Below are 17,669 nucleotides of genomic sequence, written 5' to 3' on the forward strand. Positions count from 1 at the left end.
AAACTATACTGAGGCACATGGGAAATAAGGAGGTGATTGGTGACAGCCCATGTGGCTCCACTAAGGGCAGATTGTGCCTGACAAATCTGGTGGCCTTCTACCATGGGGTTACAGCACTGGTGGATAGGGGAAGAGCAACTGCAAAGCATCTTACACTGTTCTTCATTATACCCTTGTCTCTAACTTGGAGTGACATGGATTCAATGGAAACCTAGAAGAGGTTTCAACTTTGTGTAATGGCCTCAGTGAAAGTCCTTGGCAAATGTTGGACTGCAAATACTTTCGTCTTTCTGAGACTCTCTCAGTGAAAGCTCCTAGCAGAGCTCTGAAACAGGCAAATACTGGACTCTGATAAGTGTCTTTTTAATGTGACACCCCTCATCCCATCAAAATGAAACCAAAAAGGTGTAAACAGATGAAATCAAATAAAAAAACAAGTGATATAATATATAAACAAGAGATATAATGTTTATTATTTATTATTTATATATTATAATATATTTACTTCTTCTTATTATTATTATTAAATTACATATATTGTAATATATTTACATATAATATATTCTTAAGGTTTAGCGCAATATTTCCATGTTCCATGAGACCTTCAGGCATTTAATCCCATGCTTTTTGTCCATTCTCTTGGTAGATGTCTTCTACAGATTATTAATTTCACCCTTTTGTCTCATCACATCTCTAAAACAGCTGGACATTATGTGTCAAACGTGAAGCTCCAATAAAGCATTGTGGTTTCTTTTAAAACAAGTTGCATGCATGTTGTGGTAAACTAGCTCAGCATCAAACAGCTCACTCTCTACAAGCAGTATTTAGGAATTTGAAAGGCAGAAGTTAGTAAATTCATGGGCTAAGATAAACAATCAAACAAACAAACAAAACAATACAATAGAAAACGTAGTGCTGTAACATGCAATTTTTCATTACCAGCTGACTGATGCCCAGTTATATTGCCCTTTCAGGAGCTTGGAGAAACTGTCAAACAGTATTTGCATGTAAAAGAGAAATGCATAAATCTAAGAGCTTAAATGGGGGAACCCTAACTCCTTTTTCAACTGCACTAGTAATAGTGGATAATCCCTCTTTGGTGATGCAGCTACTGGCCAGGACATTGTTATCTCCATTCAGTTATCACAAGTGCTCAAGATTGCATGGATAAGTAGTAAAAACATGTTGTTATGGAAAAACAAACAAACAACAAACAAACAAACAAAAAACATCACCCAACAATGTCACAGATCAAGAAATGATAGAGAAAATAACAGGACCTCTACAACAGCAGGAGGCAATAATCCTCTAAAAATCATACTCATTTAAATGGATTAACTGAATAATCCAACATTTCTGATGTTCTTTTATAATTCAAACTTTGATTTTCTTCATACTCACTCTTCTTACAACATTCAGAAAAAAAAAATAAAAATTAAGGATTTTGTTTTTCTTTGTCCTGTATTTACCATCATGCATTTTTCTGTGATTCTTTATGCATGCCTTGGAATTCAAATACATCCTTGACATATGCTCCACCAAAATGTAGTCATTACAGGCTTCTCATGTTCTCTTAGTTGAGAACAAATAATATTAAAAGATATTTTGCTTCAAACTTCACCTTTTTTTTTCTCTACTTTTAGACACAGCATCTTTGCCTCAGTATTTACTTTTTTTTTTTTTTTTTCTTTCCAAGTTTTTCTGTTTTGTTCCACAGTACTGCTCTCTGGATTTGATAAGAACTGATGTCCTAAGACATTGTTGTCTCTCCTCTAGTCCACTCTGACACACTGAAGAGAACCTTACCTCTACAAGCTATTTGATTCAAATTATCCTTCTACAGTGTCTCCAAAGGGACAGGGATTAAGACTGGGCAGATAACAGGTGTGACTATCCCTTCTTCTCCTTTAGGTAAAAATGGGTAAAACATTTCTGCATGTTCCTTTCCAAGGCTTAAAGGGATTTTCACTATGATATTTTTCTGCCCTGCTTCATAAAATTTTACTTGTGCTTCCTCCAAGTCCAGAAGCACACCAATCACTGAGCAACTCATACTCTTCTTCTCAATCTTGCTGTTTTCCTTGCTAGAGAATAACTCTCCCTGGGATCTGTGCAGAGCCCAGAAGTCCTCACCAGCATTTGTCCCTTCCTCCTCTTGCCTCTCTTTCTCCCTCACCACCCCCAACACCCAGTCCTGCTGCTGGTCCACCTCCACCTCCCAGTAGTGTTTCCCAGCTGTAAACCCTTCCTTCCCCACCAGAACAGGGACTGTGGAGGGATTGCTCAGGCTTTCAGGCTCAGATGAGGTGTCCTCAACTTTTGGAGTCCCTGGCACTGGGAGCTCTAGGACTCGGCAGTCAGGATTCACATCAATGAACACTGGAGGAGAAAACAAGAAGAATCCAGTGAGCGGAGCCACTCAAGGACCTGTCTCTGTAGGGGACTATGGGCTGAAATCTTTGAGGGTCTGAGCAGTCCTGGTGTGATTCAACAAAGAATTGAAACATTCTCCCAAACAGGGCATGCAACGGTTACTGAGGAACCAACAGGCACCTTTCAAGCTCTCATAGCCATGTACTCTCTTAGGGTGTAAGTCCAGGTGACTCTTTCTCTCTCTTCTCTCACTTCACAATAAATTTCTCTCTCTTTTCCATGTTACCATCCATCCTCTCTGGAATAGTGCCTATACCCTACCCTTTGACATTTCTTAGCAACTGCTTTTCTCAGTCTTCCAAATTCCCCATCCCACTATCATTTCCTTTTAAGCAACCCAGGTGACGGCATGTCCCTGTGACTCCAGCTCAGCTTACCAGTTTCTAAAGTCATGGCATTGTCATTTCAGGGTAACTTGGACAGATGGAAAAACACTTTTCACACCCTTTTTTCCTGTTGAATTACCTGCATGGCTCCGGGCTTCCCAGAAATCTGCAGAAAGGTAAGAGACAGTAGGGTTTTAACATCATATTAGGCAGTTAGATACTTGTATTGGGTTTACATAGAAAGGTTTTGGTAGTGCGGGACTGCAGGGATGGCTTCTATGAGAAGAGTCCAGAAGCTGCCCCATGTTATATAAGAGACGGTTTCAGGGAGCTCCAAATGGCCAGTGCCAAGCCAATAAGTAATGTCCTTAGCACCTCTGTGAGAGCATATCACTCTGTGAGACTGAGACACCAAGATCAGTGTAGCAGGAGGGCAGGAGGTGCTCCAGGCATGCAGCACAAGTTACCCTGTGGCCTGTGGAGAGGCCCCTGGTGGAGTAGGCTGTCCCCCTGCACCCTTGGGTCCCACATGGAGCAGATCTCTAGTCTGCAGCCCGTGGAGGAGCCCCCGGTGGAGCAGGTGGCAGTGTCCTGGAGGAGGCTGTGGCCCACAGAAAGCCCCCAACGGAGCAGGCCCTGGGCCAGAGCTGCAGCCTGTGGAAAATGAGCCCATGCAGTAGCTGGGGGCTTGGGGGGGAAGATTCTGCCCATGGGGGACCCATGTTGCAGCAGATCTTGAAGAGCTGCTGCCTGTGGGAAGGCCATGTAGGATCAGTTTGGGACGGATGGCATCCTGTTTCATAAGGACATGAAACTGTTGGAGAGTGTCCAGAGGAGGGCTACGAAGATGGTGAAAGGCCTGGAGGGGAAGACGTACGAAGAACGGCTGAGGTCACTGGGCCTGTTCAGCCTGGAGAAGAGGAGGCTGAGGGGAGACCTCATCACAGTCTACAACTTCCTCATAAGGGGATGTCAAGAGGCAGGAGACCTTTTCTCCATTAACACTAGTGACAGGACCCGCGGGAACGGGGTTAAGCTGAGGCAGGGGAAATTTAGGCTTGACGTCAGGAGGGGGTTCTTCACAGAGAGGGTGGTTGCACACTGGAACAGGCTCCCCAGGGAAGTGGTCACTGCACCGAGCCTGTCTGAATTTAAGAAGAGATTGGACTGTGCACTTAGTCACATGGTCTGAACTTTTGGGTAGACCTGTGCAGTGTCAAGAGTTGGACTTGATGATCCTTAAGGGTCCCTTCCAACTCAGGATATTCTATGATTCTATGATTCTATGATTCTGTGGAAGGGACCCCACATTGGAGCAGAGGAGAGAAAGAGACCATGAAGGAGTGGGGGATACAAAATGTCATGGACTACTGTAACCCTCATTCTTCACTCCTCTGCACTGTTCAGGGGAAGAGGTAGAAGGGGGTGGAATGGGGGGAAGGTGTTCTTAGGTTTTTGTTTCTCACTGCTCTAGCCTCTTAGTAATAGGTATTAAATTTCATTAATCCCCCTATGCTGTGTCTGTTTCGCCTGTGGCAATAACTGTTGGGCAATCAAACCTTGAGCCTTTTTCATTGTATTTTCTCTCCTTTTCACTTTGGCAAGGGGGAGTGAGAGAGCAGCTGTGGTGGAGAGCAGTTGTATGTTCATCTGCGCAGCTGAGTGAAGCCACCACAATACTTCTCAAACTAAAATAATGAGAAGACTACTCGTGTACAATTCATCTCTGATTCTCCATCAGTTTTGCCTTTTCTTCTCTTCACTCACAAATTCTTCTGCTTCTTAGCAGTTTTTAATGACTTACCCAGCTCAGCTTTCAGTTGACCTGGAAGGGAAAAATATTCCTGTCACTATATTTTTTTTCTTTTTCCCTTTTCACAAAAGTTTTACTAAATAGGACAACACCAGAATACAGAAAAGGAAAGAATTCTGAAATCTGGTGAGAAACATTTTTATTCATGTTATTTCAATACCAGTGTCAGTGGTCCAAGGTGAAGAACATGGAGTTTATCCTCCAGATTCCATCAGCTCTACATTTACACACTAGACCTGGGATAAAGCTTGGCATGTCCTTTAGCAGAGAAGCTGGGAGCCAGCTGAGGGACAGCCTAGATGGGATCATTTCAGGGAAATTCTGATTTTATCTTTGTGTTTCAGTGTGCTCTCAGGAAAGTCCATTTCTCTACTATGTGTTTGACCCTGGATGTACCTGTGTGTCCTAATGGGTCTTTTAATAACATTGTCTGACTTTTTTAGAAGGAAAAAAAAATGTCTGGCTTTTCCCTAGAAGGGTTCCTCTACTTTGTGATGAGCTGTCAGTTTGTTTTGTGGACATCCTGGACCCAACTGAACCTAAATACAGCTCCCTACAACTACAGGCCCAGAATTTTCTTACATTCCTGTAACATATTCTTCCAAATGGAGAAGGTCAAAAGTATAGCAGAACACTCTCCCTCCTGCCTAAAAGCCTGGTTGTGGGAAACTTTCACAAAGAATGATTTGTTTAGGTTGTTTGTTTGCTGCTTCAACAGAAGACATTGGAACTGATCTCTCTTGCTCTCTAGAAAAAGGATTAGCCCCACAGCAGTGAAGATTACTCCAGCTGCTTGTGCTTTATAAGCTTTCTAGAGCACATTCAGGTAGAGGGCTGTTTCAGATGACTGGGAGGAAATGTGGTGCATTTTCTCTAGGATAAAACCCATTAGTTATCTGTGTTAGTTATAGCTTTGTTGTGAAGTCAGGCAACAAAATCTTGTGAGCAAAAAAGTGAGGCCTAGTCTAGTCACAGTGTCAAGCAGCAGAAAAAGAACCCAGGGGGGATATTTTTTAATGGAAGGGACAGAATCTCATAGGTGGATGTTTCACCTTATTTTTTCAGCTTCACATTCAGAGATGGCATAGACACACTCAACTGAAGACCTGGATTATTGTTTCTAAGCTTGACAGGAATATAACATTTATATCAGATGTTTTGTCTTACCAAAGCGGTCTTTGAGTTTTGATTTTGCTAAAAGAGAAGAGCATAAATGACTGATGTAAAAAATGAAGGAAACAACAGCAAATGTTTGTAAGAAAGATAGTAGAAATATATCCCCAGCTGTTCATTCTGGGAACAGTGCATATAATCACATGGGAGACTTCTGTCATTAAACTTAGAATCATAGAACCACTAAAAGGTTTTAGTTAGAAAAGATCTGAAAGATCATCTAACTACAACCCCCCTGCCATGAACAGGGACACCTCCCAGTAGAACAGGTTACTCAAAGCTGCATCCAACCCAGTCTTAAACACTTCCAGGGATGGGGAACCCACAACTTCTCTGGGCAACCTCTTCCAGTGCCTAACCACCCTCACAGGAAATAATTTCTTCCTAACATCTAATCTAAACCCACCCTCTTTTAGTTTAAAACCATTAATTGTTCTTGTCCTGTCACTACATTCCCTGATAAAAAGTCATACAAGTAATTATTTTTTTTTGTTTGTTTGTTTGATTTGTTTTGTTTTCCTTCTAACATGGGAAGAGGGGAATCATAGAATAAGAAAGCTGAACAGAAATTTGTAGTTGTTTTCAGGTGAAACCATAGGGAAGAGAAATAACCTTAGAGGGAGGTAAGTGGACCATGAGCAGGGCAATGGCACTGGTACAACAGTTCCTGCACATAGAGGCAGAGATAAATATCATCCATACTTTTCCTATGTAAGCACCTCTGAAAGCATTTCTGAGAAGCTATTCAGACTAAAACCAAACTAACTATATAAAGCAGCTTATTTCATTGTGGCTTGACTGCATCCATTCTCAATGATTTTTTTTTTTAAGAAAATTAGATTTACCTCTACGATTCGTGGTTTTCTCTTGTTCTAAACAGTTCAGCACATAAAATGAAAGAAATAACAGAAATGGAGTAGTTATTGGATGTGAGCTGGAAGTTAAAAGTTACTAAGAGAACTTTTGTACTTTATATATATGGACTTTCCATAAATCTTCACTTTAAACATGTATCACTTCTGTGAAAAACACACTTTCTTTTCAAATATTTTACAGGTTAGCACACAACATTTATCTTATTTTAAAAATAAATAAATAAATAAATAAATAAAAAGTAAAGTAAATGTGTCAGATTTTGCCTGGAGATTTGCACATGAAAATAATTCTTTTAGTTGAGTCTTGTGTCTAATTTTAAATGAGTAAGCACATTAAAGAGCACTATCAAGACCAATAATCAGACCAAAATCAACCAACAAAAAAAGAAACAGAAACCACCACAAACAGGCATGTCTTCAATACATAGATTTTATATGCAATGAACAACAGCAACAACAAAAAATCTTACCTAACATTGACTTCAGTTGTTCATTTTCTAGAAAAAACAGTACACAGATAGCAGTGTAATCTCTGTGATAGAATTGCTGAATGAGCTCAAAAATGTAAATACACAAACTGTAAAACCATACAGTATATGTATCCTTGAAGCTTGGCTGCTTTCATTGCACTGTTAACTGCTTTAAGTAGGTGTAAGGCCAACAATATAACCCATGAATGTATCACTAAATTTTAACCTTATTTTATTTAGATAACTCATTTTTTTAAACAGGGTAGAAACAAGATAGATTTGTGCTACTGGTAGGTATCTTCTTTCAAAACTCATTTAGATTATGCCTTAATTGACCAATTTAAGAGGGGTATTCAGATGCATAGACACCTAGAACATTTGAGATGCCCTGGGGTATCCCAAGTGACATGTAGGTGTCACTCTAAAAGAGTTCTGGTCTCTTATAGGTGAATCCGTGCTCCCAGTGGATATCCATTGAAATTGGATATCCAAATTGGATATAGCATTGAAAAGGGCTGCTACTCCACAATTACTGTTTTGAAAATCAACGTGCATTTGAATATTTTTTTCCTGAATTTATGTCTTTCAGACTTCCGAACAGCCTAACATAATTTCAAAAGCAAAGAGGTTTTACCTTCTTCCATCTTCATCTTCATTTTTACTGAAAAACAAAAGAAATTGGATCATAATGGTAGTTATTCATGTAAGCTTCACTTACCTTACAACAGTGAAATTCATGTGTGAACAGAAGTAACTGATGTTCAAACTTTAATTTAATTTAACCTAATAATTTAAATTTCCCAAGGCTTCTTGTTCTTCCAGAGAACTTTTTTTTTTTTTTTTTTTTTTTTTTTTTTTACCTTGCTTCATTTTTAATGGAGTTCAACAACAAATAAGATAACATCTTGAGACACTCAGTCCTCCCTAGGTATCGTTTGTCACAACTGCTGCCCAACTAAGGTTCATAGACTGGGAATACATATTTTCTGATCAATGGATATTTTCTGATCAATGGATCAATGGATATCTCTAGCCTCAATTGCCAATTATATCAGGGAGCAGTCAAGGACCACAAGTACCTCAGGATACAATTGTTCATTCAATCTATTTGTTAGAATAGAGCCTGGTATGTTTATGGCATGAGTCTATTAGTTCTCAACAATAAGCAGTTTTTTTCTGTGTGACAGCATGAGCCCGGGGCTATTGCTAACAGGTAGTTTGACTGTGGATACTCAAGTATATTTTTAAGTACAGATATAGCTCATGAAAACCAACTAGACATAGTCAAAGAAAACTTGCTTCTTGCGTGTAAAGTCTTCTGGAAGGCCTTGGTTTGGATCCTTGAATTGCTGTTAGTTTTGGGTTTTGTTATTATTATTTTTTTTATCTTTTAAAGATGTGGAGGAATGATTATGATACCTTAATTAACTCTTGAATGACTGAACAGGGATCTTAGATATGATTGAGATGGCAGGGAATGCCAGTCAGCTCCTTTGAAGCAGGCTGTTTATAAGCACAGATGAAAAAGCTCGTGCAGGGTATTATTGCAATGTGGTACAAAAGTAAGTTGGAAAGCTATAAAACACTTGTCTATAACTAGGATTTCTAATTAGTCCCTTAATATTTATTCTAGTTAAATTCCAATAACACATACACTCTACAAAGTATCATAATTGTCATAATCGTCATCTTTACTTCTTACCTGATTTAATTGTTTTCTTGTGGTTACCTGGTTAACAAAACAAACAAACAAACAAAAAAAACAAAATTCCACTATTTCTGTAGAGTAATACTGAGGGTAAACCGTTCCCTGTTTTGTGTTTCATGTCATCGGTTACTCTCTGGATTTATGTCTCCAATTACAGAAAGGGGCCTACTTGTCAGACCTGAAACTCTCTGACCTAAGGACATTCAATTTGCATTCCTCCTTGTTAAGCCCATGTGCTTTCCCACACCTTTTTTTGTTCCATTTCCCGAATACAGTCATTAAATAATTACTGGTGATTTTGATTGTATGCTTTTGTTACAATCATAGATTTCAATATGAACTGTTGTGATATTTCTATACTTTGACTGATAAAACATGGGAAGAAATACTTACTTCTCAGCTTACAAAATACTGTGGAGATTAGGACCGTGATAAAACATAAAATTACCAGGTGGACAATCAGCCATTTTGAAATGGAGGGAAAGAAAATCTCTGTAAAAATGACCAAAACGAGTTGTATTGTATTAATGAGTAAAACATAAAGATTATTGTAACTCAGGTTGTAGCCAATACATCTGAGGAGATGATGAATTTGTATTTTGCTTGAATTTTCCTGGTAATGTTGCTAAAGAACAACATTCAGGAAGAATCAAATTCAAATTCAAACTCTCCCTCAGAAGTAAATTGGGGATATTCTTTCTGTGGGTACCACATTTGAAAATATGAAGGAGATGTCTGAGATAGGTAGACAGGTTTGCACAGTTCATGAAAAACAAAAAAGACAAGAAAAACACCTGTACTGTCTCTCAATTTCTATTTTTGTTTTTATTTTTCCATGGGTGTGTTGTACTTCATAATAAACTGAGTATAAAGCAGGTGATGGAAAGAAGGAAGAAACCATCACCCCTGGGCAATAGAGACACACTCACTCTGAATATATTTGAGAAATTAATATCTGACACATCCTGCAAACTAAGATGCATAAGTCAGGAAGAATAACATTTAAGACAGTTCTCTATTATGTTGATTCCTATTGTCTCATTACAGGTATCTTGACATTCAGTGTTATATTATTTCTTAATGCCATCGTATAAAGGAGTTTACTCAATTCTTCAAGAGCACTACGCTTCCCTCTAGTTCCCTTTCCAGCCTACACATTGGCTTTTGGGTTGGTGAAGTTCTTTTGGGGGTCAAACCCTATCTTGACACTACCTGATGCCTGTCTATATTCCCAGGAAAAAGAGATGTATTAAGTGCTACAGAGTGCAGGGAAGCATGACATTATATCCACCCTATAATAATTACACAGTAATGTACATGTTTAAAACAGCAAACATAAACACATAGAATAAAAATATTTATGAGGTATTGAAACTATCATATTAATTCTTCCGACTATATATTCTTATTATTTATTTTATTTTATTTTATTTTATTTTATTTTATTTTATTTTATTTTATTTTATTTTCCATCTATGGGCTATGAAACCTACATGTGCACACCTTGTTAAATTGCCAGGTAACACACTTCTGGATAATGAAATCCTGTGGAGCATTCAGCCATAGCTAAGGAAATATGTCCTTTTCAAATATGCATACAGATGGATTTTTAATTAATTTTAATTCAGCTCCAGTAGTTGACTGCCCTAAATCTGAAGAAGGAAACATAGAAAGTATCTTGGCCCTTCTTTGAAGAAGAAAATGATTTATTGGGTACAATTGATAGTTGTGTAGTAAACTAGAAATAAAGGTGTCGGAAGACTGCAGCTCTCATGAACTTTTTCCAGTACTCGTTCTGGGACTACTTTTTCAGGCTAGCTCACAACATAAAAATGGGACCTATATCAGTTTTTCTATCTTTTTAATCTTACAAACAGTTGACTATTGTGCTCACTCACCTGAAATCTGAATTCTAGACTCACTCGTTGTCTTTAGCAGATTATTGACTATCCTGCAGGAGACTTCCATGTCAGATCCGGGCTTTAGGTTCATGGAAGTTATGACTCTGTAAAGGCCTGAAGGCATCATCATCATCTTTGTGGTTGATTGTTCCTTCCGCACCTGTCCTTGGCCATCCAGCCAAATCACCTCAGGTTTAGGAAACCATCCATCTGCATGACAGGTGAGGCCAATGCTCTGTTTCATGTAACTTCTCAGGGAAATGGAAGGCACACTACCTTTAGCTAAGGAAAAAACATAAGTATTCTCTATTTCAAACACTACTGAGAATGGGAAATTGTCTGTTTTATAAGGACATCACTCATATTCAACACTTACATATGGGTGTATATAAATATATATTTGTATGGAAGCACATGGAAAGACTTTTCTGAATTTGAACTTTGACAGGAATTTGGGCCCTGAAGTTACTTGCTTCATGGTTAACAATTCAGTAACTTTCAGATTAAGAATAAGGACTGACTTAATGGAGATTATGGTAGACAGGGCTAGCTAGGGACTGCTATTCCTGAATGATGTTACCAGTGGAATGTATTAGAGGATTAGGTTAGTTATTTCAAATAAATTTCTACTGACATAGCACTAATGAAGTCTACAGAGAAAAATAAATAAATAAATAGGTCATAAAATTTATAATCAGGAACTCAGATAACTAACGTGTAGTGTTACTTAGATGTTAAACTTTTGTTTCATCTCGAATTAGCTAAGAAGACCTCTGAAAAATTTGGCTGCAACATGAAGTGTCACTACAGCTATTCAGCAGAAATTGGCTCCTGTGTGACAGGAAGAAATGTGTCCAATTCGAAGCAAACCACATTAACAAAAGCTACCAGTGAAGATGGTGTCTATTAATGTACTGAAATGGAAATATGGGCAGTGAAGACTTACCCACTAATTTGTTTTCCTGCTGTGTACAAACAGCAAGGGAAGCAATGAGATATTGGGATGGAACCAATTGATTATACTGACCATAGAGAGAGCATGGGCAATAAGATCAAAAATGGTCAATTGCATGGTAGAAACCTAAATGTATCTGGATAACTGCAGGGTTCCCTGAACTCTAGGCTTCCATTGAGTTTGAAAGGAGGTTGTACTCCCAAGTCACATACAGATGCAAGTGTTTGGCTACCTGAATGCAGGTATCTCAAGCTGGAGCTAAATCTTACCTCAAATAATCTGATGTAGGCATTAATTGAGAGAAAGTTAACTCAAATAAAACACATTCTTACATGAGAAGAGTTTATCCGTCAAATTATATTAAAATTATATTTTCCTCAGTCAGTGATGTATATATATGTCTCTGATCAGTGCTTCATCTTTGAATAAAATGAGAGAGAGAATTGCCACTGACCTGCTACTTTCAGTTCAATTAACACATCATGGTACTCATCGTTGAAAGAGACCACACAAGTATATGATCCCTTGTCAGAACTCCTGATGTTCTTCAAGAGCAGAGACATGTTTCCTGCCCCAAATTCACTATGGAAGAATTCTGTTCTGCCTTGATATCTCTCATCTTGCTTTTCCTTTTGAGTTTTTCCATCATATGTGCTCACAGGTATTTTTTGAGACTGTTCATTAAATATCCACTGGACAGAGAATATCTCAGGAAAGTTCTCTGCTACCACATAGCAAGGCAGAACCACTCCTTCTCCGATGACTCCAATGACTGAACTATTAGGAGGATAGCTAATAAATTGATCTGTGTAGAGATAAAATAACAGTTGTTTTGTTTGCCCATATCACATTTTACATGGCAGTACATCAGACAATGACAGACAAGTACATCAGATAAAGTGGCAAAGAACTTAGATAAATAATGTTCATATCATCTGAGGCTCATGGAGTTTCAGTACATTGAACATGAACTTAAGTAAGTTCATGGCCATTAAGTGATGGCTATTGAGAAGTCATGGAAAAAAGGTGAAAATGAAAAATAAAGGAGAAGACTGTAAAAAGTCTCATACAGGATGCAGGATCTATCTAAAAGAAATACAAAAGTGGGATTCATTTGCCCAGACTATAGTACTTTCTATAAATTGAAGTGTCATAGGGTGTCTAACACATTCACATGGTGCTACGGTGCTGGCAGATGTGACCTGCAACAGATCTTCACTCACGTGAAGCAGTAGATAGAGGAGAGACAAAGTGAGAGACAAAGGGAGTTAGATTAAGATCCAGAACTGGGCACTTAAAAACAGACACCCAGACTTCCTAATCATCAACAGAACCAAAAGTGAAGCTTCCATCTTTGAATAAACTGAGATCTGCAACTGACCTGACTTCCAGTCAGTTATTTAATTGACTACATTCTTACAATAGTCCGTGGACATCTAGTCAATACTCCCTTCCATCCATCCTACAGTAGACAGTGAATCTGTTCATTGGTTGTGATAGAGTTTTTAATGCCCTTACCTGATGCCCTGATGTACCCTAGATACAGGACTGGTAGATGTGACTCAAGGTACATGTTGAGTCTGGAATTTTTTGGAGCATCAAAAAGCAAGAATAGAACTCTGCACTGTCTAAAATACCAATAGATTCCATTACATGGACAATAAATTGTGTCCTAGATGCTGAGCTTGCATGCCAACACCTACTTGTTGAGAATTAAGTGTAAGCAGATAAATCTATGAACTAAACTGAAAATCTTGGGCATAATTTATTTGGCTACACCTGGTTGTCTAGTACTGAATTACCCTGGAACATCCCACCTGGTATCCATTCACCTGTTTTGAGGGTTATAAGTCTCCTTCTGCCTGATCTTGTCTTCCAGCCTACACAGAGGTCTCAGACCTTAAGGTCTCAACCTTAACACAAACCAGACTGTACCAGGGTCATACTTGTGTATTTTAAGTCTCTGATGTCATCCAAGTTAAAAGGAAATAGAAGATGGAGACATTATTTTTTACTTTTACAGTTATGTGAACTGAGGAAAAAATTAAGCTGTTTGATTAAATATATTTGAAGTTGAACTATTTTTACCTGTAATTAGACATGATACGTGTTGAAAAGTCAGTATGTGAATAGCTGTCAACCACTGAAGGGTGGAACCCATCATCGTGTTGGTTTCCTAATCACCCACAGGACCAAAACTAAAGCTTCCAGATGAAACTCCTGTGTGACTCCTTTGCTCTCTTCACATGTTCAATGCAAAATAACAAGCATAAATGCACATGTAACACTATAGGAAAATACATGAATAAAGATTCAGACAATGCACTGGATGATGTCAAAGGCAAAGAAGATTGCAAGGCATCTTTGCTCTAGACATCTCCCTATTAAATTTAACTACCTACACTAAATGGTGCAAAAGAAATATACTTCTTGCCTGCTCTCTTCAGTTGTCCATACTTACCTTTGTCTTCCAGAAACTCTATTGCCTTCACCAACATATTTTTTTTCTTCCTTTCAGTTAGGTGTTAAAAGTATTTCATTTTGTCTTTTGATACTAGCAAACTGCTCTTTTTTAATTCTTTCTTTCTTAATGAAAAACAAAACAAAACAAAATAAAACTACCCCTGTGGATAAATTCCTAGGGAAAAAATGTTACTATACTAATCTCCCTGTTGAATTCCATCAGCATTTTAAAAAGAAACTTGTGATTTAATACATGTGGCTTTTTCCAGCTTCCTCCAAAGATCTTGATTTTCTAAGTCACCACTGAACAAATCCGTACTCAGCATGCTTACAGCATGCTACGTCAGGCAACCTGTTAAATCCACAGCAGTTAATTCAAGTATCATTGTAGACGCAGGGGATTTTTCTTTATGGATTTAGTGAAAATATAATCTCTTACCTGAATAGTAAGAACCTTAAGACTTCTGTAGGGGGGTTGGTTGTGGTGCACCTTTGTCCTCATATCTTTATTACCACTGAAACTTGTGATTGCATTTTCAACATCCAATAGGGCTAGAGGGGCTTGACCAGCCTGACTGGGGAAAAGGTTAATGTCAAAATTCATGCTGAAGCACCGAAATAGCTTCATTCTTCCCAATTGATCTCTATACTGAACAAGTATAGAGATCAATGAAACAAGTGAAACAAGATGGGGATATTCCTCCTTGCGCTTCTATGCAAATTGGTTCTCTTAGCAACCATCATTTAAAATAAGACTTAGAAGTATGTAATGAACAAGTTAGTACATCATGTTTTCCCTTCCCTTCCCTTCCCTTCCCTTCCCTTCCCTTCCCTTCCCTTCCCTTCCCTTCCCTTCCCTTCCCTTCCCTTCCCTTCCCTTCCCTTCCCTTCCCTTCCCTTCCCTTCCCTTCCCTTCCCTTCCCTTCCCTTCCCTTCCCTTCCCTTCCCTTCCCTTCCCATTTTCACCACATGCTTAGGTATTGCCCTCTGTTTGCAGACATATCTGGATCTTGGTAGTATTATGATACTATGATTCTATCATTTTTCTCTCACAGAGGTCTTCTTCTGTCCTGTTCAAGATCAGGAAACAATTTAACAATTTCAGTTGAACTTTCTTCCCATTTTTATACTTCAGCTTTCCTGACTGGTGGTCATCCTGTCAACAAGGATTTAGTGCTCTCAGGATGAGACTGCTTTTTCTCTTTCCATATCCAGATTGTATAGAAGATTCCTGAAAAACAGATGTTCTAGAACTGCTATGTGTGGCGGTAGAATAGAAAGGGTCTTTTTGTTTTGTTTTGTTTCTGTTTTGTTTTGCTCTGGGGGGAAGCTTCTGTCCATATTTCCTGTTTTCCATCATGGAAATACAAGAACTACTGTTGACTGAAAATGTCAGCCAAATAGCTTATTAACTTTACTCCAGATTTTATTATTGTTATTTTATATTATATATATTATTATTATTTATTTATTTATTTAAACAAAAACATGACTGGAAACCAAGTTTATGAGGGCAAAGTGTGCCAATCTCCTTCATCCTTCTGATTTTTGAAGCTAGAAACACTATTGTTTCTAACCAAATTTGATTAAGCTGTGTAGTTTCCCAGAGATACAAAGTTTATGTAAGGTCGGTGAAAAAAGAGTTGCTTATTTCTCAAAAGAAAGACATAGATTTGTACTATATATATATATATATAATTTATATATATATTATAATATATATATTATATAATATATATATATTATATATATACATAATTTGAGTATGGCTACATTCAGAATCAATTTCTCTGCAGTAACTGCATAGCTGAAGTTCTTTTGTTAGCTGAAATGCTTCCTGGGGAAATTAAATTAAATTTATTAAAAGAACACCCCAGGAACCTCCTCAGGCACATTTTATAAAAGGTGCAGGAATATCATCATCACTCAGGTTGGATTTTACTCAGTACTACTGGACCCAAGCACCCTCCAAGAAAACTAAAGAAAAACATATTTTTTTATCTTTATACCAGGACATGAAACACCACTGAATTTGTAGTAAATCCTACAGTCACTTAGGAAGGGAGACTTTTGAAGAAGCATAAGTGATGCTTAAAAACATCTTTCCAGAGGCAAAGCTGGAGAAACCACAAAGGAACTTGCTTGAAAATGAACCTTCTGAATGATGGAGCCCAGGATGACCATAAAGAGCAGGTATATTGGGCTTATGTGGCAACACTATGGTAGCAAATGGCATCTGCAACAATACTCGAGAAGTTGCCCCATGTTGGAGAAGATCCAGTTCCTAATGACTCCAAAAGGCCCAGAGCCAAGCCAAGGACTTAACACTTGTTTTGTCTCTGTGATAGCATATTTAAGAAAGGGAAATAACTGCTGTGCCACAGCAAATGGGAGAGGAATGAGAAAATGTGTGCACAAAAAAAAGCCTTGCAGACTCCAAGGTCAATGAAGAAAGAGGGCAGGAGATGCTCCAGATGCAGAGCATAATTTTCCCTGCAACCCAAGGAGAGGTGCCTGGTGGAGCCAGCTGTCCCCCTGCACCCATGGGTCCCACTGCAGAGCAGATCTACACACTGCAGCTGGAGGAGGAGACCACAGTGGAGCAGGTGGCTGTGGCCTGGAGGAAGCTGCAGCCCATGGAGAGCCCCGCAGGCGCAGAGCCCAGGCAGGACCTGCAGCCCATAGATAGGAAACTATGGTGGATCAGGAGTTCTGGCATTAACTGCTGCTTGCAGGGGACTTGAGCAGTCCACTGCTGAAGGATTGGCCCCACCTGGAATACTGCATCCAGGTTTGGGGCCCCCGGCACAAGAAAGATGTGGACCACAAGGTGTGGGCAGCAAGGATGATCAGAAGGCTGGAGCACCTCTCATATGAAGAAAGGCTGAGAGAGCTGGGGTTGTTCATCCTGGAGAAGAGAAGGCTCTGGGGAGACCTCATTGCAGCCTTTCAATACTTAAAGGAGTCATAAAAAGGATGGAAAAGGACTCTTTACTCAGATAATGATAGGGAAGGGAGAAATGGTCTTAAAAGGTGGTAGATTTGATTAGACATTAGAAGGAAATTCTTCACTGTAAGGGTAGTGAGGCACTGGAACAGGTTGCCGAGAGAATTTGTATATGCCCCATCCCCGGAGGTGTTCAAGATCTGGTTGCACGAGGCCCTGGGCAACCCAATCCAATCTGTAAAAATGCAGGCAGGGAGGGCAGGCAAGGAGGGAAGCTAGGCAAGGACCTGCTGGGCAAAGTTTCCAGGTCTCAGCTGAATGATTATTCTCCCTCTACCGTCCAGAATGTTGAATCTTCCTTGATTGGTAACTGCATTTGAATAGCTATCAAAATGACTGATCCTTCCTAGGGACCACAAAACAAATAAACACACACACAAACATAACAACAAACAGTAACAACAATAGTGCTTTAAATCTTAGTGCAATCTCATGTCAGTGACACGAAGAATCCATTCCACCTGTAAGTGAAGGGGAATTAAGCCCTGTTTAGAAGTTCAGTAATTTTTTCTCTCTAGGATCTGATTCTTGTAAATCAAAATATT

General features: G+C 38.9%; 1 protein-coding gene across 5 annotated transcripts; it reads right to left on the minus strand.

Annotated features, from left to right (window-relative positions):
- Positions 1-634: 634 nt before the first annotated feature.
- On the minus strand, positions 635-14,600 carry LOC311425468 (butyrophilin subfamily 2 member A1-like). 5 transcript variants are annotated; one of them, XM_084501353.1, is made up of 13 exons: positions 14,557-14,600; positions 13,743-13,894; positions 12,109-12,459; positions 10,697-10,981; positions 9,192-9,290; positions 8,793-8,819; positions 7,725-7,751; positions 7,091-7,117; positions 6,591-6,617; positions 5,740-5,766; positions 4,564-4,584; positions 2,899-2,925; positions 635-2,379 (listed from the first exon to the last, which is right to left on the minus strand). In XM_084501353.1, exons 2-13 carry the CDS (start codon positions 13,816-13,818, stop codon positions 1,838-1,840), a joined length of 1,536 nt encoding a protein of 511 aa, XP_084357479.1. In that variant the 5' UTR covers positions 13,819-13,894; positions 14,557-14,600; the 3' UTR covers positions 635-1,837. The 5 variants fall into 5 exon arrangements, with proteins under 5 accessions (XP_084357479.1, XP_084357480.1, XP_084357478.1 ...); XM_084501354.1 differs by having other exon boundaries at positions 13,743-13,941; positions 14,557-14,593; XM_084501352.1 differs by lacking the exon at positions 14,557-14,600 and having other exon boundaries at positions 13,743-14,066.
- Positions 14,601-17,669: the final 3,069 nt, after the last annotated feature.

Source organism: Aythya ferina, assembly GCF_964211825.1.
Source record: "Aythya ferina genome assembly, chromosome: 31".
NCBI classification, from domain to species: Eukaryota; Metazoa; Chordata; class Aves; order Anseriformes; family Anatidae; genus Aythya; species Aythya ferina.

Bases quoted from the DNA above. Each gene is read 5' to 3' on its own strand.
- LOC311425468 (XM_084501353.1), bottom strand. From the start codon at position 13,818: ATGATGGGTTCCACCCTTCAGTGGTTGACAGCTATTCACATACTGACT. The intron at 6,618-7,090 runs GTAAGATTTTTT...TGAACTGTTTAG, and splicing joins ACAACTGAAGTCAATGTTAG to AACAAGAGAAAACCACGAAT. The intron at 4,585-5,739 runs GTAAGACAAAAC...TTTCCCTTCCAG, and splicing joins AAAACTCAAAGACCGCTTTG to GTCAACTGAAAGCTGAGCTG.